A 21,943-nucleotide genomic window follows, 5' to 3' on the forward strand; every position below is an offset into this window, starting at 1 on the left:
CACAGAACCCCCTCCAGGACATGCTGCACAAACACGACCTGGCACAGCACCAACGGCAGCGCTGGCCCCCACAGCCCCCCCATCCTGCCACCCCGGCTGGGCCCGTGCCAGGACCAAGGACACATTCCTGCGGCATTCCTCCCCCCTACGGCCTGCTCTGCGTGGAGACTAGGGGTGTTTCTAATTACCTGTCCCGAAACACTGGGGGGTGGCTTTGGATGGAACATCGGGGACAGGGATGGGAAGCAGTGAGGCTGCAGAGGGTGCATAGAGAGCACAGTGGCTGGGACAGTGAGCAGGCACAGGACACGTTCCCTAGCACAAGCTGGGACATGGATGTCCCCTCCCTACAGCCCCTGTTCCTGGCACAGCCATGGGGAGCCTGCCATGCCCCCCCACTTGGTGCATGTGCCTCCAGCACTGCCCGGGCCTCTGGCCATGGCACAAACTGGAGAGTACCCATCACCATGAGTCAAGCCTGCCCAGAAGGGTCCAACCACCCCCTGCCTCAGTTTCCCCTTCTGGCTCTGATTCGCTTTACTGGTGGGGGTTCCCCACTGAGGGCAGGAGACACACATCCCCTCCATCACCACCCTGTGCCCACCCACTGTGATCCCCCAGCACCAAAGAAGGGCCCATTGGCTCTGTGGGCACTGGGAGCAATTGCTCCGGCCAGGACGCGCCTGGCTGCCCAGCCCTGGCCCTGCTCCAGCCTCTGGTTTAATGATGGACAAACAACCCCTCTGGAGTCCCATCGCAGGGGGCACTTGAAAAACAAGCTGGGCCTGGCACACGGCCAGTGGGGATGGATGGTTCTGAGCTGGGAGTACACGCATGTGACCACACAGCCATGTGCGAGCACGCTTGTGCACACACATGGATGTGCTTGCACACACGTGCACGCCCTGCAGGCTCACACACACACGTGCATCTGCAAGCATACTTGATCATGCACACATGTGTACATGCATGGTTGTGCAAACACATTCATGTTCAGGCACATGCATGCACTCTCACACACTTGCAGGAGCACACACATCATCCCAATATGGCTCCAGTGCTACTGTCAGCTTCCCAGGGGAAACACCGTGGGACAAGGCAGCTCGCAGGCGCCCCAGCCCCACGCTATGTGCTGTGCCTCAGTTTCCCCCTTGGCAAATACTGACATCCCCGCTCCCCCAGGAGCTGTGGGCCCCAGTGTGCTATGGGATGAGCGGGGCAGGCTGGAGCCCTGCCAGGCCCAGGGGCTGGCACAGCCGCCACTTCCCAGAACCACCCGTCGGCAGTGGCCAGCCGGTTCGGCAGCCAAACACCGCAGCTCTCCCTGTCCTCAGCCAAACCAGCCATCAGCAGGCAAGCTCCTGCCACAGGGAGAAGCATCATCCCCAGTCTGTTCTCAGCCTCTCCAAGTAGCATCATGGCAAAATCCAGCCACAGTGAGTGAGTAAATCCCAGGGGATGGGGACACCCCCAGCACTTCCTTTGCTCCACAATTTGGAGCATCCTCAGGCTTCTCCCAACATCTTGTCTGGGAGGGCAGCGTCACCACCAGATCCTGGCTGTGCCACAGCCAGCACGCGCCCACACACGGGCTCATCCACACTTGACCACTTCCACGGAAAGCACTGCACCCAATACCATGTCCCCATCTCTGCCTGTCCCCGGACAAGGCTCCGTGACTCAGTTTCCCCACTTTTGAAAGGAAGCTGCACCCCTCCTTGTTTTGGGCAGGCAGGGAGGGAAGGAGGGGACAGGCTCAGTGGGTCAGATACACACCAATGTCCATCCATCCGTCCTCCTCGGAGGGAGGGAGGTTTGCTAAGCAAAGAAAAATCCCTGAGCGGAGGCACCGAGCATGAGAAGGGCCTTACATGGGCATGGGAACAGCGTCGTGCTTCCCAGCTGATGTGTGTGCGGCTGCCCTGGCCCCCCCAGAGCCGGGCACCCTGCCAGCACCACTGCCACTGCAGGGCACGGGTCCCACTGCTGGCCCTGCCACTGTCCCTCAAGCAGGGGGGACCTCGAGGGGTGCAGATCACTGCCAGGGCACAGCTCTGCCCAGTGACTGCCTCCTTGGGGACACAGCGTGCCCCAGCACCCCAAAACCTCCCTGGGGTCTCCACACACACCCCAAATATCCTCATCACACCCCAGGTACCCCCTGGCACCCCACACCATCATCCCCAGTACAGTCCTTCACACCCCACCGGCCCCCTTACAGACACCCCTATCTCTCCCCTCTACCTTCTCCCACCATACCCCATCCATTTGGGATAAGTGGGGTCTTCCCCCCACCCAGACCAGGAGCCAGCTGTGCTGGGGGACAGCCAGGGGGGACAGAACAAGGGGTCAGGGCAGGTCCCAATGGGGTAAAGATGGGAACCAAAGTGAAGATGCTGCCAACAGCACTGTAGGACGGGCTCCAGGGTCAGCAGCCACTAAAGGGGGGAACACCAGCACCTCGGCAGCATGTCCAGGGCAGAAAGAGGATGCCCTTTGGGGTGCAGCTGCCAGCAGTTTGGAGGTGAGCCCACCTACCCGCTTCAAAGTATCCTGGGGGTGCAGGGGTTAAACACGAGGGGCTCCAGGTATACAAGAGGCCATTTCTGCTCAGTGCCAAGCCCCTTCCCCATACTCACCCTCCCCAGAGACCCTATAATAACAAGGCAGTGTGTGAGTCAGCTGGATGCTTGCCCAGCCGGAGGAGCCCCTCCCTGGGCGCTGGCCCAAAGGAGCACTGCGGAAGGCCCCTGGCCCCGGCCCCATGCACATACCCCCCCCCCCAGCAGCACACCCCTCAGCTAGCCAGCTCCACAGAGGGGGCTCCAGCTTCCAGCAAGCGTGGGAAGGGTGATGGAGGCTAATGAATTGCAGCCGGCTGCTGGAGTGAGCCACAGGCTGCCCCTGCACGCCTGCTACCCGTATGCTGGGACCTTGGGTGAGCAACCTCATGGTTCACAATCCCGTATCAGACATCAGAGAATCCCCACCGGGAACAGACGCATCTGCTTCCCGACATTCCCTCCTGCCTGGAAACCACTGGCAGATGCTCCCGGCCGCTGCCTGCCGTAATGTGGGCATCCCCTCATCCCATACGTCCTTGCCTCTCCCCACAGCACAAGGCAAACATCCTCCTCTGGACTCAGCCCCCGGGCATCTTTAGCCCAGGGTCACTAGGGTGCCACAGGGTGCCAAGGCTGGCACAGGGTCCAGGGATGGCAAAGGGTCCCCAAGATGACATGGGGATCCCTGGGGTGGCGCAAGGTCCCTAGGGTTGGCACACATGGTCCCCAGAGCTGGCACAGCCCCACTGAGCCTGCCAGCCACCTCTGCCCTGCCTCCTCAGGGCCCAGGGTGCCAGGCATGTGCCCACTGTGTCCTCACCTCCTCCTCCAGCCCAGCCACGGCTCAGTGCTCCCCCACACCGCAGCACCCTGCAAAGCCCAACACATGCCTGTCCCCCAGGACAGCCCCCTCAACCCCCCCACACCTTTCCTCTCCCTCCCTGCCCAGCCAGGCACAGGCATGGGCATGGGCATGGGCACGGGCATGTCCCAGCCCACGCTGCCTGCCTGGGGCACACCAGCCTCTTCCTGCCCGAGATGCCAGCCCGAAGCCGGCTGGCACCCATGCCTCCCTGTGGATTTGGGAATGTGCAGCCTCCCCTGCCCCAGCAGCGCAGCAGCAGGTGCTGTCCCACCTCCAGCTCCCCGCAGAGCCTGGTTGCTGTAGGGTTCCCCTCCGCTGGCCCAGCAGCCGGACAGGCAGACACCACCACTGGGCATCCTCAGCTCCGCTCCTGTCTGCCAGAGAGATCCGCCTGTGGCGGCGCTGGGTATCCTGAGATGTGCTCAGCCTGCGTGCATGCCAGCGGCAGCGCTCAGCCACAGCGCATGGCACCCATGTGCAGCAGCACCCACCCTCACAAAGGGCACCAGCTCCACATGCTGGGGCACAGATCCCTGCCAGCCCCCTCTGAGCAGGGCTGCACCCCAAAACCCAGCCTTGTTCCTGAATGGGCACATGCCATCATGTGCCAGGCAGCAGGATGGCACTGTCAGCCTCACCCACTGGTGACACCAGCCCATCTGGGTGCCCACCCGGTGGACTCAGCTAGCATATCCATATCCACATCCATATCCATATCCACGGTCCACCATGGCATCCCCCCTTCAAGTCCCTTATGTTCCAGGCACGGATGGGAATGCCTCATGGTGCCAGCCTTACCTTGGCTTGGCATTTGGTGTGGCAGGAGAGCTTGCAGCCTGCAGGAGGAAGAGGGGAGAGAAGGTTAGAGGGGGCAGGAGAGGAAGCATTGCTGGGGGCAGCCCCAGGGCACCCCATGTGCAGGGCAGGGCAGGACGGGTGGTGTCACCCTACGCTGCAGGGCACAGGCCTCCGGGACATGTACGTGGATGCCCATGCCTCGCGCAGGCGCATGCACACACTGGGTGGCACTGGCACAGCATCGCATGCACACGCATGTGGCACTCGGGCACACACCAGCATGCACAAACCATCCCCCCCCCCCAGTGCACAGCGTGCCAGGGAGCACACGGGTGCAACCCCCAGTGCCCGGGAGCGAACTGCATGAAGGGAGAGCCGTGCATGCACACGTCGCACAAGGCCTCGCGCGTGCACTGGCATGCACAAGAGCGCCGCGGAGGAGCTGCCAGTGCCCATGCCACCTCCTCCAGTGCCCAAGCCTGCCTCTGTTGCACGCTTGTGCCCGTACCCCTGCGGAGAGCACCACACGAACATGGTCACTGCAGGCCAGAGACACACAGGGCACTGTCACACCGTCCAGGCAGCCCTGCAAAGCCACATGTCCCATCCCCAGGGGACACAAGGGTCCCCATGCAGCACAGCCATGGCCACGGCTGCCCCGCAGGCCCTGTCCCCCCTTGGGGCTGTTTCCTGCGGTGCAGGAAGCCGCATTGTTCCTGCAGCCCGTGGCGTTTCCGCCCGCTGTCCCTCGCACGGGGCTCGGCAGCATGACCCACGTGTGAGGGGCCACAGCACTGCCTGTGTTCCACCGGGCACCAGGAGCATGGCGCAGGGTGTGAGCACCCATCTGTGCATGCAGACCTGCATGTGTGTGCACACTCATGCGGCGGCTGTTGCACACTCACTGCACACACATGCAGTGACACACAGCTACATGCACGCATGCCTCCATGGGCCACCATTGCCTCCCAGCCACCTTCCCACCTGCAAAGGCACCACACGTGCTCTTGCACATCCACATGCAACACTTGCACACACATGTGCGTGAGCACAGGTTGGCACAAGTACATGTTCCCACCTTCACATCCTCGTGCATGCAGCTGTACATGTAGGCACACAAGTGCATCCCCTGATGTCCTGCAACCCCCCCCCCAGTCCACCCCCTTTGCCGTATGTGTGCCCAAGCCCCCAGCTCACCTCGGCAGGTGCTGCCCTGGCGTGTGATGGCCTGCCGGCAGATCCCACATGCCTTCACCTTCTTGAAGCTCGTCATCTCAAAAGTGTGCTCTGGGGGGGCCTCCAGGTCCTGGGGCTGGGAGAGGTGACACAAGACTTTATCAGCGAGATAAAGGTGGCATGGACCCAGGCCTTCAGCCCTGCCTCAGTTTCCCTCCGGGCAGGGGGGTCATCCTCCATCCCCCCCATGGGAAGAAGCATGTGTGCTGTGCACCCATCACCCGGGGCCGTGAGGCGATGGGCACGGCGGGATGGGATGGGATGGGATGGGATGGGATGGGATGGGATGGGGCGGGATGGGGCGATCCTAGGCTTGTCCCCGCGTGGGCAGGGGGCAGCGAACCCCCGGCCCCAACTTCCGCGGCCCCTTTAAATAGTCTCTGGCGCCCCCTGGCGGGCAGCGCGCACACCAGCAGGCGGGGGGGTGGGGGGGGAGGTGCAGACGGAAGGGCGTGCGCGCTCGTGTGCGCGCGCGGGAACGCACGTGCGGAAACGCGTCCGTGCACGTGCGGGGATGTGCCTGCGCGTCGGTGCGTGGCTGCACGGGCACGCGCGGGGAGCGGTGCTCCAGCGGCACCGCGTGTCCCGGGGGTATGACACGGGTGCGGTGCCCCTGAGCGTGAGCGGCCGGGCCCGGCAGAGCCCAGGGCACGGGGAGGCCGATGCTGCAAGTGCTAGCACCGGATGGATCCCCCCGTGAGAGGTGCTGGGGTGTGAGCGTGTGCATGTGCGCGCACCGGGAGGCTGCGGGCAGCCAGTGCCCATCCCGACCCTCGCCGACTGTTGGGGGCCAAGAGCATACTCCCTGGCAGCATTCCAGCCTGCCCACCCACCCCCCCCCAACGCCAGATGAAGATGTGAGCCCCTGTAAATCCGCCTTTTCATGCCAGGACTAATGAGATTAAGCAGAGCCCCGGCGCCCCTCCCTCGCCCAGGCGCTCTGCTCTGTTCCAGCCTCTGCAGCACACCAGAGCCAAGGGGGATGGTGCCAAAGTGTCAAGGTGCTCGGTACCCACACCTCTCCCCCCCCAAAAAAGCCACCTTCCTGCCTCAGTTTCCCCAGTGCATGCAAGGACACATGCACACTTGCCTTCATGTGTGCAAACACCCTCAGGACTGTGATGGCGCTGTGTGTGCTACACGCAGTGCATGTGTCAAGGTGCATGTGCACACCCGTGAGTGTGCAAGTATGTGTGAGTGTGCACATCCCTGCCAGCCACAGCAGCAGCAGACACGTCGAAATGTTTCCGTGTTCCCACACGCAGGTGCATGTGCAACGGTGTGCACACTCGCATGGGTTTGTACACACATGTGCAAGCCCCTCTTGCCCAGGGAACCTGCTCCTGCTGGTCCCTCAGCAGCCCCCAGCACTTGTACCACACTCTGGGGGACAGAGGTGCACACAGCTGGGTGCATACACACCATGCACATGTGTGTGCACGGGCAGGTCGTCACCCATCCGGCAGCCGTGGGAAAAGCTCCCCGGGCCGGGGGCTCCCACGCTGCAGTTGCTGGGTGACAGCAAGGCCTAACGATGCCATGAGCTCGTTTGCATATGCAAAGCAGCATCTTTGCTGCGGGGTGCCCCGGGAAGAAGCCTTGCCCCCTGCTCCCAGGGACCCCCGGACAGGATGCCCTGGGATGCCGACACGTCCCCCACGCACATACACCCCACTCTGCTCTGTTAGCATGACACACATTAGCATGGACCTGCTTCATTAACAGCAATTATCCTCGCTAGGGAAAGAGCTACCCCCTCCATTCCCACCCCACAGAGCCCCCTCTGCTTGCCCCATTGCCAACACCAACCCCATGCCGGAGGCCTGCTGACCGAGCACCCAACTTTATACCCCCACCTTTCTGCTGCTGCACCCTGCCCAGCCAGTGCCACCCCACCATCCAGGAAACCAACCCATCCCATGAAACACCCCTGTCCCAGTGCCATACTGGCAGAACCACAGTTAGCCTCACTCCCCCAGGACTGGGAACTGCTGGGAGGATACATGGGGGAAATAGGGGGCCTCCTGGGAATGCCACCTGGGTACTCATGGATAGGTATCCATCTCCAGGGACTGGCTCCCACAAGGTGCAGGAGGAGTGAGGATCGGCATGGACAACCCTGGCCACGGGCCCCCCAGCGCTCAGACCCAAGGAGGCTGGAAGGGGACCCAGGTGTCCTGGGCTGGAAGAGGCACCGGGGAGGGAAGCCAAATTCATCAGGAGCCAAGAGGCCTGGGTTCATTGCCCAGCACTGCAGAGAGGTGCAGCAGGGGGGTAACTGGGACACCCAGTTCCCATGAGGCTGCAAAGCCAGGGGTGGGTGTGGAGGCACTGGGACACTTGGGTTCAGCCCTATGGGCTCAGGCTCACCCAGCGCTCTGCACCACACTGCACCCTGGCTCACCTTCTCGCCCCGGTGATGAGGGGGAACAATGGAAAAGACAGAGACCCAAACCCCCAGTTTGCCAATTTCCCTCCGCTCCAGGGGAGCAGCAGAGCCTCAACACCAGGGAATGGCCGGAAACCCTGGCCGGTGCCACAGGCTGGGCGTCGTGAGGGTTCTGTCCCCCACTCTCTCCATCCCCAGCCCCACACCCCCTCCACAGACACCCTCTAGTCCAGTACTTCTGTCCCGCATCCCATCCCGGCCTCTCTTTCGTGCACTCCCCGGTGCCCACCGCCGCCACTTTCCTGGGCTGGATCTCGCTCCGCTCTGCTCTCCCCAGTTCCCGGGGCTCCTGCCGGCCCTGCTCCCCGTCGGGTCCCCCCAGCCCCCCTCCAATGACCGCCCGTCCCTGCCAGTCTCCGCTCGGCCCCGGTTCCCCCGGAGCCTGTCCTGGTCCAGGTACCGGTGCAGCACCACCGGATTCCCCCGCTCCAGCCCGCCCGCCGCGGCGCAAACTCCCCCGCTCCGTCCTGGTCCCCGCCGCTCCCCCCGCCCCATCCACCGCCCGCTCGCGGTCCCAGCCCCGCTCCGGGACAACGCTGCCGGGCCCTACTGTGCTGCTGCCCGGCTCCCCCCGGTGCCCCCTGGTGCAGGCGCGGCGGGCCGTACCCAGAGCAGGCAGGAGAGGCAGAGCCCGGTCATGCTGCCCGCGGCGCGGCCCCGAGGCCGGCCGAACCCCCCCCGGCCCCTCGCTCCTCCCGCCAGCTCCGCCCCCCAGGCCCCATACCGCCCTCCAGCCGGGGGGGAAGAGGGGTGCCTTTGCATTCCCCCCCCTCATTGATCCCCACAGCGCCCATTGGGACTCCGGCAGAGGTGGCCCCGGCGGGCGGCCAGGACCTCCCCACCCCAGCAAGGAGGATGCGGGACTGGCGGGGCCGAAGAGGGGCTTTGCCTGTCCTGTTCCTCCTCTCCCTCACACACACATTTGGGATCCATTTCCTCCGCTGACCCGGGGAGCACCCGCCACCCACCTCATCCCCATCCCTCCTCCGGCCTCCAGCGGATCTTGCGGAAGGGGCGTTCTCCCCCCCATCCCCAGCCGTGTCCCCTGGGTGGTCCCGGGATGGGAGACGGGGAGGGATCGGTGGACATCCATCCGCCGAGTTGGGGGGCCCCAGTGAGGGGGGACAGCCTCCAGGCGGGACGCAGAGCGCCTTGGCAGCCCGCGGCCCTGACAGGGATGGATTTGGCAGCAGGGTACCCCAGTCCCTCTGGGGGGGCTTGGCAGCGCGGCACAGGGTCCTCCCCGCAGCCGCCAGCGCTGGCTCCGGCTCCAGCCTGGAAACTTGCGCTCAGCCGATCGTGACCATGAGGGTGTGAGTCAGGCTGGGGGACGCGCCGGGGGGAAGGACACGCCGGCAGGACGAGCACAGCTGGCATAGTGACGGCAGGGACGCGGGCACTGTAATCCCCACCGTCCCCATGCCTCAGTTTCCCGTCTGTACTCTGCATCCCACTGCCAGCCCAGAGACGAAGGGGAGGGTGGGCTGGGGGGAGCTGCCCATCCCAGACACTGCCCTTCCCACATCGAACCCCCCCAAAATGCAGCAACCTCTCTCTAAAATACCCCTTTCTCACCACCCTCCACCCCACCACTCTGCTGTGCCCATCCGGCCCATGGCAGAGGTACCCCTGTGGGGATGTTCCAGCTGACACAGGGGACAGATGGGAACAGCACTCCTGCCTCCCATAACAGCCAGGTTCGGGGATGGGGAAGGCTGGGGGGCCTGATCCTGCTCACAGCACTAAATAGGCAGGGAAAGCCTGTCCATGCACACCCCACAACCCTACCCCCCCCCATAATTACAACCCTCATTAATCAGGCTCATTACTGCCCACAATGAAAGCCCCAGTAGAGATGACTGTCCCCACCCCCCCATAAATCACCCCCTCCCATTCACTGCCATGACAAGCCCAGGCCCCTCAGAAGGGCAGAGACAAGGGTCATGCAAGAGGGATACTGCCCATGAGCATCTTTCAGGGCTCGTTTTCTCAGCAGAGGTGCACCAACAGGGCACATAGCCCAGTCCCCCCCATGGGTACCAGTGATGTGGGCACATACCCCAAGTGAAGGCCAGCTTTGTTAGGAATCCTCTGTGTCCCCCCTCCCATCATCTCCATGTGCCAAGGCCCCCACAGCAGCTTCCATGAGAACTATCCCCGCACTGCCCTTGCATGCACAGGGGACATGCACACCTCGCACACACACAACCCCACGTACACACCAGGGCACATTCATCTGCGTCACGCATACAGCCCAAGGCATGTGCAGGTACCCATGTCTGTGGGCTGGGGGACACCCCTCTAACAGGGGTTCTGCACAGCTACTGCACCCAGCACACATGCACCCATGCCGGGACATGCACCCCATGGCAGCTCCCCAGGGACCTGCTGTGCACCCACACTGATGCAAGCTGCCACACACTCACCTCAGCCACATCTGCATGCACATGAGCACACATGCACAGGCATACATGTGTTACACACCCCTGTGAGTCCCTGTTCTCACACCCGCATCAGGGACACATGGACACAGGGATGGATCTGGCACCACACAACAGCCAGCCCACCCTCACCAGTGCCCCCCACCTCCCCTGTGCCCCTAGCAGCTCACGGTCCTGTGTCCCTGGCACCAGATGGGGTCCCGGAGCAGCCAGGGGCTTCTCTGTCCTCCAGGCTCCAAGCTGGGTCCCTGGCCTGGAATATACTGGCCTGTCACCACCCTGCAGTGACACTCCCCCAAGCGCTGCCCAGCGGTGGCTTTGGCACCCGCTTTGCTGGCATGGTGCAACCGGAGCAGCCCATGCCATCCTGCCAGGCACAGGGCAGCTTCCCAAAGGGTAAGAAACCAAGTGAGGGTGGTGCAGTGGGAGCCCAGCACCCTCCACCAGCTTCTCCCCTCCTTGCCTCAGTTTCCCTGGCACAGGTGGCAGGGCAGGATGGGTCCCCATGCTGGGCACTGCAGGAGCACTGGGATCTGTCCCACTACGGGGCAGTCCCCCGGCACAGGGATCCCACACACAAGAGGTGCTGATGGGCACAGAGATGCCCCTCACTGGGTGCTTACGGGCATGGGGATCCCATATGCTGGGCACATTTTTGGGCACAGGGATCTCACACAGACTGAGCACTTCACAGGCATAGAGGTCCCAGGTGCCGGGTGCTTATGGACACAGGGATCCCCCATACTGGGCTCTTTATGGACACAGGGATCTCTCATGCCAGGTGAGTTATTAGTACACGAGTCCCCTCAAGACTGGGCACACGGGTGCCCCATTGTGGGTGCTACAGCACGGGGACACCCCCACCTCTCCACTTACTCTGTAAGGACACAGGGATCGCAGCAGATCCCTTTGCATGAAGCACCGTACAGCAGATGCCAGCGGGTCCCATCCAGCCAGGCACTGCAGGGGCCCGCGGTGCGGGTTTGCAGGGAGTGGGGGTCCCAGTGACACGCTGAGTGGGATACAAGGAGGGACAAAGAACATGCCCGGCACCCTGGCATGCACAGGCACGGTTTAACCGCCCACTGCCCGCAGCAGGCAGGGCCAGCTCCAGCCCCTACCCCAACCCCCCCCATCCCCGGAGCTCACCCCAGCTCCGTGCCCCCCATCCATGCAGACCCTAACCGTAAAGCCGTGCTCGGCGGAGCCCGCTTACCTCCCGGTGGCGGCAGGCGCGGAGGGGCAGGAGGCAGGACACCAAGGACTTCCCCCAGCTGACCAAGGTGGCAAAGCACCAGCGCAGCCGGGTCATGGTGCCCCTGCCCGGGGGTCACCCCGCGGGGAGGGGGGAGCGGGGTGGGCAGCGGCCGGCCCCTGCCCAGGGCACGCTCGGGGTGGCGGCAAACCCAGCCGTGTGCCCCCCCCCGGCCCGACTGCAACAAGCTCCGGTGCCCGGGCAGTGCCCAGAAGGTGCCCGGCGGTGGGCACGGGGCCGTGCGGCGATGGGCTGGGGGTCTGCGGTCCCACCGGGCCCTGTCCCCCCCTCCGGTCCCCCAGCGTCGCCTGCGCGCTGGCAGCCAGGCAGGGAGCACCGTGCCCGCCCATGTCCTGCAGTGCTTGGGTGGGAGCCAGCTCCGCCACGCTCCCCCTCCTCCTCCTCCTCCCCCTCCTCCTCCTTCTCCTCCTGCTCCCCCCCCCCGGCTCGCACACGGGGCTCGGGGCTCGGCACCCTCCGGACTCACCCGCCTGCGCTCCGGGGCACAGCATCCCCTGGGGTGGATGCCGGACAATGCCCCCCTTTCCAGCCCCCTCTGGTTTGGGGGTGGAGAAACCCAGCCGCCTGTGTATGCTCCATCGCAGTGCAACCCTAAACCCCCACCCCGACCCTGCCTCAGTTTCCCTCCGGCAGCTCCTGCCTACCCCAAACTCTAAATGGCAGTGCCTGCACATGGACGGGGGGTGGGGGGAGAGCTTCCCTGCCCCTCTACCAGCCCCCTGGCATCCTACCAAACCTCTCCCCTTCCCAGGAGCTTGAGGACACATTCAGGGACCCCCCTGACCTAGCCTAGCCCCCAGCGGGTGCCTGGCTGATGCACCATGCTGTGGCCACAGTGTTACCCAGGGGAACCCCTTACTGCAGGACACCCCTACATGGCCCTGGGCACCCCTACCCCACCATGGAACTCACACAGGGCAGGGGGATGGGGTGCAGTGGGCACCCCCTACACACACCCCACACATCCACTGGGGTTGTGCCAAAGGGGGTCTGGCAGCAGCCCCCCCATGTGCCCTTGTGCTGCCACCATGATGCCGGGCAAGGATCCATCCCCACGGGGCAGCTGCCGGTGCCAAGCGTGGGCAGTGGCAGTGCCAGGCCTGGGCACTAATTACATTTGCCTCGGGAGGGCTCCTAACGAGCGGCAGCACCAAAGAGGGGGGCAGGGAGTTTGGGGGTCCCACACACCTCATGGCTGTCCCCCAACCCTGCTTGGCACCCAGGGGCTGGCAGAGGGCTTGGTGGGCGGGGGGTGCTCAGGTACAGCTCCCCCAACCGAAGCACCAGGGAGGTGACATCACCGCTGGCTCCATGGTCCCTCACCCCCATTTAATTAGCAGATGGCCCCCGGCCCCCCCGGCCGGGCATCGCCAGGCCTGTGCGGGGCCATTAGCTTTATTGGCTGCACTGAACCAGGGCCAGGCCTCATTAATTGAATTGCACCCGCGCCAAGGACAGGCAGGCGTCTTATCCCCCCACAGCCCCCCCCACCACCCCAGCCCTTGGATGGAGCAGGGACAGGGGACCCCACTGCCAGGCCGTTGTGTCAGGGTCCTGCCGGTGGGGTGCCTGGTGTGGGGCAGACAGAGCTGGCAGGTGGGTGCACCCATGGGCAGACACGTGTGTGTGCATACATACATGGGTGCCCTGTTTAGCCTCATGCCCACTACATGTATATGGCTTGCATGTACACATGCACCCCTATAGCCTGCACATATATGCAATCACACACATGCATGCACACACATATGCATATCCCCCCCTCCCCCCGCCCCCAGCACAGTGTTGTGATGTTCTGCTCCCCCCCAACACCCTGTCCACCCCCTGCGATCCTATGTGTGGTACTGAGCTCATGGAGCTCACAGCACCATGCACTGCAGGATGGCATGGGCAAAAGAGGGTGCTGAGGAGATTGGGGTCACCCCAAGCACTGCCACCAGCTCCCTCCCACAGCCCAACACCCCCCCCCTCCAGGCACCAGGAGGATGCGGGGAGGCCCAGGCTCCCACTCAGCATCACTTCCTACTTTCACTTTGGTGCCGAGCATCGGCCTTGCTTGAGGGAGGCAAGTGCCCCCCAGGCCCCCATTACACAGGTAGGTGCTGCAAGGTGGGGTATGGTGGGGGCCAGGATGTGGGGGCATCTCGGTGTCACTGGTGGCATCCACCAAACAGGATGGTGGTGGGGAGCAGAATAGTAGTGAGTCCCCATGCCTGGCACTAGTGGGGTGAGCTGGCATCACCCCTGTCCACCTCATCCCAGGGGGTTTAGTCCCCAGCCCAGAAGGAGCCCGTAGAACAGGGCTGGCACAGCAAAGTGGGACAGGCACAGTAGTGGAGGGGCACTGCCGGGCTGGGGACCCCCAGGCACAGATAGCAAAGGGGGGGCAGGGAGCCTTGCCCAGGGTGCCTCAGGAAACGTTTGCAGCTGAGCTCTGAGCATAGCCCCCACATTGGGGCAGATGGCTGGGGTCTGTGGGCCTTGCTGGGGTGTGCTGCAGCTCGTCATGGTGGTGTCCCTCTGTGCCAGGACCTGCTGCCGCCCAAGGGCTGCTGTTGGTTGCTGATAGCTGGGTATGGGACCTGGACCCCCCTCCCTAGAACTGCAGGGAGTCCCTCAAAGCATTCCCACACCCCATTCCCATGGGAGGGCGTCAGGGTCCCCCCAAGCCTTGCACTGCATCCTCGAAGGGATATAGGCAAGGGCTGCACAGGGGGACCAGCCTCGCTGATGCCCTCCCCATAGCTGGCACCCACTAATGAGGGAGCTGGGTGCCACGGGCCAAGCTGCAGTGCCTGATGTGATGTGAGGCAGGAGGGGGGTGGCTCCTGCAGCCCCCCCTCCTCCCCCAACCTTCCACACTTCCTCTTGGCCAAGGTACAAAAGGAGAAGCAGGCGGGCACAGGGACACACCAGGGTACCCCCAGCACCCAACAAGCACCTCGGGGCCCCCCGCAGCTCCCGGGCACAGGTAAGGGGCTCTTCCTCACGGGGAAACTGAGGCAGGGGCAGGGGGGGGCCAGGCTGGAAGATTGCTTGTCCAAGGTCACCCAAGGGCACCGGGATGGGAGCCCAGGCAGCTGGAATCTCCTGCTATGCCATGGCAGGGACAAAGGGCACTCATGCACTCTTGAGCATGCTTGGGCACGCTTCTGCACACACATTCCCGTGAGGGCACACACCCCCTGCAGCACAAACCCCCATGCACACACATGTGTGTTCCCCAGCCCTGTGCCCAGCCACCACCTGCAGTGTCAAGCCCCAGACCTGCCACCTCCATGGGCACTGTCTCTAGCCCTGTCTCCAGGGTGCCACCCCTCAAAACCACCCCACTGCACTGTGCCCCCCACAGCACCCCAAACCCTGTGCCAGCCCCGCAGGCAGCATGCTGTGCCAAGGGGCTCTGCCCTGGGGGGGAGCTCAGTTTGGGAGCCTGCGTGATGGGGGCTGTGTGCCCCCCTTCCCCACCCCACCTCCCAGGAGCCCCCATCGCTGGGTGTGGTGTGAGTGAGGGAACTGAGAGCAGAAACAGAGGCAGTGCTTCCCCAGCGCCAACCCATATCCTGAATCCTTCAGGACAGGGACACACTGGGAGGTCCCCGAGGGAATGGGAACAGAGGCTGGGCACAGTGTGGGACAGAGCCTGGGGGCATTTTATGGACAACTAAAGGGACACAGGGTAGGGCACCTTTGCACACCCCACACCTCCTACCCCATGTAGATGGAGGAGACAGGCAGGGAAAGGGGGTGCCTGAGCCCACCCCTCTGACCTTAACAGTAGGCAGCTCTGGGATGGAGCTGGAGGGACAGACCCTCTCCTTGGGGAAGAGCTTGGGGTGCCAGGTGACTGTCACCCTGGAGCCTTTTATTGCTGCCCCTGCCTTTGCAGACCCCCGGGGACAGCCATGGCAGGGGATGGAGAGCTCAACCGCATCATCAAGGACCTGCAAAGTAAGTGTGCCAGCCTGTGCCCTGCTAGCGTGTCCCCAGCCAGCCTGTCCCCTGCATGGCACATCTCACACTGACCATGCCAGGTCCCTCCTCACACCCAGACCATGGGCAGCACATGCCACTGCTGCCAGCCCTGGTGGGTGCCATTCACTTCCCTGCTCCCCCATTTCATCCCAGGGCAGGTTCCTCTTTCACCCACTGTCAGAAATCCCCGGGCTGGGAGCCAGGAGGTGGTGGGAGATGTGGGATGGAGCAGGGTGCCCACTGCCTGGGCAGGGCGCTGCCAGCTCAGCCCTGCCATCCCACAGGGACTGTGGCTGAGCTGAACCACTGCTACAGGGAGCGGAACCTGCCAGTGACAGATGGGAGCCGGGAGCTGCACGGCCTCTGTGCCCAGCTGGAGTTCCTCCTCCAGGTACCTCTGCTCCCCTGTGCCCACTGCTCCCTGCCTCAGTTTCCCCTGTGGCACAGCTGAGAGCAGAGGGGACCCTATGCTGGCTGTTTCGTGGATTGGGATGATCCCAGCTGGCATTATCCAGCCCTGGGCATCCCCAGCCAGACAAGCAATCGGATCAGTCTCACCCACATCCATGTGTGTCCTCCTTGGAACAAGTCCAGAGGAGGGCCACGAGAATGATCAGGGGACTGGAGCACCTCCCGTATGAAGATCGGCTGAGAAAGTTGGGGCTGTTCAGCCTGGAGAAGAGAAGGCTGCGTGGAGACCTCATAGCAGCCTTCCAGTATCTGAAGGGGGCCTATAGGGATGCTGGGGATGGACCCTTCATTATGGACTGTAGTGATAGGACAAAGGGTAATGGGTTAAAACTTAAACAGGGGAAGTTTAGATTGGATATAAGGAGGAAATTCTTTCCTGTTAGGGTGGTGAGGCACTGGAATGGGTTGCCCAATGAAGCTGTGAATGTTCCATCCCTGGCGATGCTCAAGGCCAGGACAGAGCCTTGGGTGACATGGCTTAGTGTGAGGTGTCCCTGCCCATGGCAGGGGGGTTGGAACTTGATGATCTTAAGGTCCTTTCCAACACAAACCATTCTATGATTCTATGTGTAATTGCACATGCCGCAAAAGGGGAACTGAGGCACAGAGCCAGCCCAGAGGGAACAGCCAGAGGACACTGTCCTGGCTGGGGTAGCTGGCTGGATCCCAGCCCCACAGGTACAGACTGGGGGGATAGGGAACACCCCCAAACAAGCAAGCCCAAGCTTGTGTTTCTGCCAGTTTGACCTCAAGGAAAAGAAGAGCTTCTTTGGGCAGCGCAAGGACTATTGGGACTTCTTGTGCCAGGGCCTGGCACAGCGCCGGCAGGAGCATGAGGGCATTCGCTTCGTCAGCTCCCTGGACAAGGTGGGCACACACAAATGCAGCTGCCTCTGCTTGTTTGGGGGTGCACACGCACTTGGGCACTCAGGATAAAAGGAGGAAATTCTTTACTGTGAGGGTGGTGAGGCACTGGAACAAGGAAGCTGTGGCAGTTCCATCCCTGCCAGTGTTCAAGGCCAGGCTGGACAGGGCTTAGAGCAACCTGCTCTAGTGGAAGGTGTCCCTGCCAATGGCAGAGGGGTTGGAAGTGGATGATCCATAGAAGGTCCTTTCCAGCCCAAACCATTCAGTGATTCTATGGTTCACACAGCAGTGCTACAAAGGGTTTTCTCCCCTCTGGGGTTCCCACTGCCCCCAGTGGGTGTTCTGGCTCTGGAGACCCTCTTCCTCCCTTCATGGGCTGTTGGGGGGGAAGGTGTGTGGGGAGCAGACTGGCACGGCAGGGCTGGATGACCTCCTCTCCCCCCAGCTGAAGACCCCAGTGGGCAGGGGCCGAGCCTTCCTGCGGTACTGTCTGGTGCACCGGCAGCTGGCAGAGTCCCTGCAGCTCTGCCTTCTCGACCCAGAGAGCCTTCGGTGAGAGAAGGGGCATGGGGATGGGATGCTTATCGTGGCATCAGTCACAGCACCCAGCTGTCAAGGGCGCTGCAGGCGTGTGTGCCCCCTCAGGGTTGCAGAGGGCTGCATGAGCCTGTTTGTGGTTGCAGTGAGTGGTACTACGCCCGCAGCCCCTTCCTGAGCCCCCAGCACCGGGCAGAGATCCTGGGCATCCTGTACGAGCTGGACTGTGTCACCTTCCACCTGGCCCTGTGCAGAGATGACCTGGACACTGCCTGGCCCATGTTCTCTGAGTGAGCCTGGGGGTGTGGGAGGCACCAGGGGGTGACAGGGCCATCAGGGGTACTGGGGCTCAGCATAGCAGAGCAACACACAGGCCCATGTGGCACTGCAGCTGTGCCAGCCCTCCATATGTGGCCATGGGTAGGCACAGACACCCGTGCCAGCATGCACACACCGTGCCTGTGCCTTCAAAGATGCCATGTGTGCGTGCACAAACACACAGCAACCCTGGTCCCCTGTCACCAGGTGCCACCCGGTGTAACCAGCCCTTCTGCCCTCTCCATCCCCAAAGGCTGGCTGTGCCCAGGGAGCCCTGCAGGGGGGTGTCAGTGCTCTGCTCACCCTAGGGGTGACCTGGTGGACCTGAAACCCATGTCCCCTCTAGGACACTGGTACGACCCAGCTTGGTGGCTGGGAGCAGCCTGGCAAAGACAGCCCCACAGGCAGATGATGCTGACACCAGGATGCATGGATGGCCTGATGGCATCGCCCATTTCACCACGGCACTCTGTAAGGTGCCGGTCTACCCGTGCTCACCCACCTTGGCTGCCCTGGAGGCAGGGGGTGTAGAGGTGGAGGATGTGAAAGGGAATGTGGAGGACATGGAAGGGAGGAAGGATGTGGAAGAGGAAGATGAGGTGGAGAAGGATGAAGATGAGGAAGTGGAACGGGATGTGGATGTGAAGGTAGAGGAGGATGTGGAAGAGGAGGATGGAAAGGAATTTGAGGAGGATGAGAAGGAAATGGAGGATGAGGAAGAGGTGGAGGACATGGAGGTAAATGTGAAGAAGGATATGGAAGTAGAGGAGGATGTGGAAGAAGATGATGAAGAGGAGTTGGGCAAGGATGAAGAGGAGGTGGAGGAGGTGGAGGTAAATGCGAAGAAGGACGTGGAAGTAGAGGAGGATGTGGAAGAAGATGGTGCAGAGGAGTTTGAGAAGGATGAGGAGGATCTGGAGGACGTGGATGCAGAGGAGCAGGAGGACACACAGAGCGCTGGCAAAGCACCCCAGTGTGATGGGGACAGGGATTCTGGCGCATCACCACCACCCAGCACAGGGTGCGTGCTGGGCTCCCTGCCACCAGAGCCCAGGCAGCTGGGTGGGACAGAGGAGTCCCTGTGGGCGCTTGTGTCCCAGCTGCGTGCTGAGCTGGAGCAGTGGAAGGCATCATCCCGGGCCCTGGCAGCGCGGCTGGCACGGGAGCAGCGGCGGCACAGGCGGCAGGAGGAGGGCAGCGCGCGGCAGGCCCAGCTGCTGGCACGGGAGGCCGAGGCGCTGCGGGACACCAACACCTTCCTGGGACAGGCACTGGCGGCGGTGGTGGGAGCGGGGGCACCGGGGGCGCTGGCCCAAGCCCAGGAGGAGGCACGGGTCTGGCGGGAGGTGGCAGAGGAGCAGGGTGCCCAGCTGGCTGCGGCACGGGCAGAGGTGGCAGCGGTGTCCTCGCACCTGCGGGAATGCCAGGCGGCGCTGGCAGCTGCGGCACAAACGGACATGCCAAAGGATGCCAGTGCCTCGGATGAGGTGGCTGCCGTGGAGGAGGTGCTGCAGTGGGCACTGGAGATCGCCTGTGGTCCCCAGGAGTCCCTGCCAGAACAACAGGCAGAGGGGGAGTCCAGAACAGCCACCAGCATGGCCATGGTATGGACAAGCCCGAGGGGACCCTACAGGGTCGAGGGGTTGGGGAGCCATGGCTGAGCCTCTCCTCTCCCACAGCGCTTGGCCACCCTGGCCACAGCAGTGCGGAAGGAGGCCTGGCAGAGCCAGCAGCAGCTCCAGGCCAAGAGGCAAGAGGTGGCACAGCTGCAGGAGCAGCTCAGCAGGTTGGGCAGGGAACCCCTGCACCCACCACCCATCTCCACCCATCATAGGCTTTCCCCTGGGACCCTCCATGATGCTACACTTGAACCCAGGGGAGCAGCCCCTGGGGATTGGCAGGGGAAGGATATGGGGAAGGAGGGCTGGAGGGAGGATTCAGTCTGGGGACTCATAGGTGGAGGGATGGAATAATTCATTTGGGGCAAGTAGATGGGCAAAGGGATGGAAGAGTGGATGGAGGGATGAATTTGGGGTGAATAAATTGATGGGTGGGTACACAGAGGGGTGGAGGGATGAATGTGGGACAAGTAGATGGAGAAATGGAGGGATGGATGGGCAGAAGTCCAGATGGCAGATGAACAACTGGTAGATGGATGGATGGATGTCCCAGCAGATGGTAAGGTGGCTGTGGCGGTAGGGAGCCAGTTTGGGGATGAATGGGCAGCGGATAAAGGGAGAGAGAGAGGCATGAATGGATGGATGGAGGGACAGCCAGCTGAGGGACAGGGGCACCGTCTTCCCCCTGCTCTGCACCAGGGCCCGGCAGGATGGCGAGCGCTGGGCATCGGCTCTGCAGCGGGCGCAGCGAGAGGCTCTGGAGCGGGAGGCCACACGTGGTGCGGAGCAGGCACGGCAGCAGGAGCTCATCCGGGACATGAAGGGGCGGCTGCTGGAGCTGCTGCGGTGAGAGCCCCGGGTACCCCACACGTGTGCGACCATGCACGGGCAGGAGGACCAAACAAACCCTTCTGCCCAGAGGAGGGCACCAGAGCTCAGGAGAATCCTGATCACCACCTTGGGTCTGGGGTGTCAGGGCATGCTTATGAACCTCCACCACCAGGCATGCTCCTGCCAGGGCTGACCTGTGCTCTCCCACAGGGAGAAGGATGCCCTGTGGCAGAAGACAGAGGGCATCACCACCGCGATGCCCAGCCCAGCACCCCGCGATGCAGGGCTGTGCGCCCACTGCCACAAGGATTTCCGTCTCCTCTCCCGGCGGTACAACTGCAGGTGGGCTATGGGGGGCACCAGGCATGGCACTGGCATGGCACGGCTCTCACTGCCTGCTCTCTCGGCAGGTTATGCCAGGGTAAGGTATGCCACGCGTGCTCTGTGGACGTGGGCAAGCAGGGGCGCTGCTGCCTGCTTTGCTACCAGCAAAGGCACCCACAGGGTGTATGAGTCAGGACTGCAACCCTCACACTGGGCCTGGAATTACCCCTGCCCTGACTGCCTCCTCTCAGACTTGCTGGGGACCAGAGTGCTCAGGGCCTGCAGGCTGGTCCTGCTGCCTGGCTTTACAGGCTGAGATGTGTCTTTCTTGTGGCTGGTCCACAGAGAAGAAAACAACACACTCCTGCTACCCCTGTGACTCCTGTGTCATCTATTGGCTGTCGACAGATGAACGAACAGCATGGAGTGTCCAAGCCCTCCCGAGGGAGGACTATCCCCATAAGGGGTGTCCCAGCTGCAGCTGCCATCTGCCCCATCCCACACTGGGAAGCAGCAGTGGGCAGGGGACACAGCTCTTGGCCAACAACCCTGGCTTCCTGCCATGCTGCAAGGAACCGCTTGGGCAAGCGTTTCCCAGACGCAAAGGTGATGGGCTGTCCCTGCCCTGCCCTGAGTCCCCAGGGCTGCCCACGTGGGTGCCAGGGGAATCCCATACCCATCCATGAGCCAGCATACAGCTGGCACCCACTGATGCTCCCACGGTTAAGGACCCCCAGGAGCCTGAATCGGGCACTATGGAGGAGCAGGACAGGACTCCTGGGAGAGATGCTTGGCACGCTGGTGCAGGCACCCTAATGCCTGGTATACAGGGTGGCAGGAGGGACCCCAGTAGGGTCTCAGCCCTCTCTTCAGCCTCTCTGTCCTACGCTAGTGCCAGCCCCAGTTGCCCAAGCCAGGGCAGAAACATCACGGTTGTGTAAGTGACAGGTTCCCAGCCTTTTGCACAATGATGTCCTGTCACTGCAGCATCGGGGGGGTGGAGGGGAGCAGGGAGTGTTCCGGGTGCTGGCCCTCTTCTGGCAGGGGTCACAGGGCTGTCTTGGTCTCAGCAAGGGGCTGCCCAGGAATCTTGCAGTGATTTGCTCCAGTGGGGCTCAGATCGGGATCAGTAAGGGAGTGGCTTTGTCCCCAGGTGGGACAAATGCTGAACAGAGACCCCTGCACCAGAGATGTGCCAGGACATGGCTGGGTGGCTGCAGGGATAGAGACCTCTGGGATCATGTAGGATGCTGCTTCCCCTGGCCTGGAAGTGGGGTTACCCACACCCCACCGGGCTCAGCTGGCACCACTGCTTTGGCACTGAGGTGGGCAGCCCAGGACCCACCGTCCCCAGAGTTGTGTCCTGGCCCCA

The 21,943-nt window shown here is 63.0% G+C and overlaps 2 protein-coding genes across 10 annotated transcripts in view; one reads left to right on the forward strand and one right to left on the reverse strand.

Moving 5' to 3' along the window:
• Window positions 1-21,943, reverse strand: part of TNS1 (tensin 1) — a 118,055-nt gene that overhangs the window by 52,675 nt on the left and 43,437 nt on the right. For 2 of the 5 annotated variants that reach the window (XM_061370204.1, XM_061370203.1), the window contains exons 1-3: window positions 11,570-11,698; window positions 5,425-5,539; window positions 4,228-4,265 (exon numbers count right to left, since the gene is read on the reverse strand). The exons of 1 other annotated variant lie outside the window; for it this stretch is intronic. In XM_061370204.1, the coding sequence (XP_061226188.1) occupies window positions 4,228-4,265; window positions 5,425-5,539; window positions 11,570-11,665 (249 nt within the window). In that variant the 5' untranslated portion in view covers window positions 11,666-11,698. Of the gene's footprint in view, window positions 1-4,227; window positions 4,266-5,424; window positions 5,540-8,518; window positions 8,567-11,569; window positions 11,699-21,943 lie in introns of those variants that run through there. 2 more of the 5 variants (XM_061370214.1, XM_061370205.1) reach the window with 1 other exon arrangement.
• RUFY4 (RUN and FYVE domain containing 4) lies at window positions 14,467-20,941 on the forward strand. 5 transcript variants are annotated; one of them, XM_061370177.1, is made up of 11 exons: window positions 14,467-14,600; window positions 15,519-15,580; window positions 15,889-15,995; window positions 16,817-16,942; window positions 17,388-17,494; window positions 17,626-17,769; window positions 18,144-19,401; window positions 19,477-19,583; window positions 20,116-20,262; window positions 20,420-20,589; window positions 20,658-20,941. In XM_061370177.1, the coding sequence occupies exons 2-11, from the start codon at window positions 15,535-15,537 to the stop codon at window positions 20,885-20,887; spliced, it is 2,442 nt and encodes an 813-aa protein (XP_061226161.1). In that variant the 5' UTR covers window positions 14,467-14,600; window positions 15,519-15,534; the 3' UTR covers window positions 20,888-20,941. The 5 variants fall into 5 exon arrangements, with proteins under 5 accessions (XP_061226161.1, XP_061226164.1, XP_061226162.1 ...); XM_061370180.1 differs by lacking the exon at window positions 14,467-14,600 and having other exon boundaries at window positions 15,400-15,580; window positions 20,458-20,589; window positions 20,658-20,870; XM_061370178.1 differs by lacking the exons at window positions 14,467-14,600; window positions 15,519-15,580 and having other exon boundaries at window positions 15,774-15,995; window positions 18,144-18,534; window positions 18,631-19,401.

This window comes from Neopsephotus bourkii, unplaced genomic scaffold (assembly GCF_033783945.1).
Source record: "Neopsephotus bourkii isolate Nb327-2 ecotype Australia unplaced genomic scaffold, CSIRO-AGI_Nbou_v1 NB_1526, whole genome shotgun sequence".
Classification (NCBI taxonomy): domain Eukaryota; kingdom Metazoa; phylum Chordata; class Aves; order Psittaciformes; family Psittacidae; genus Neopsephotus; species Neopsephotus bourkii.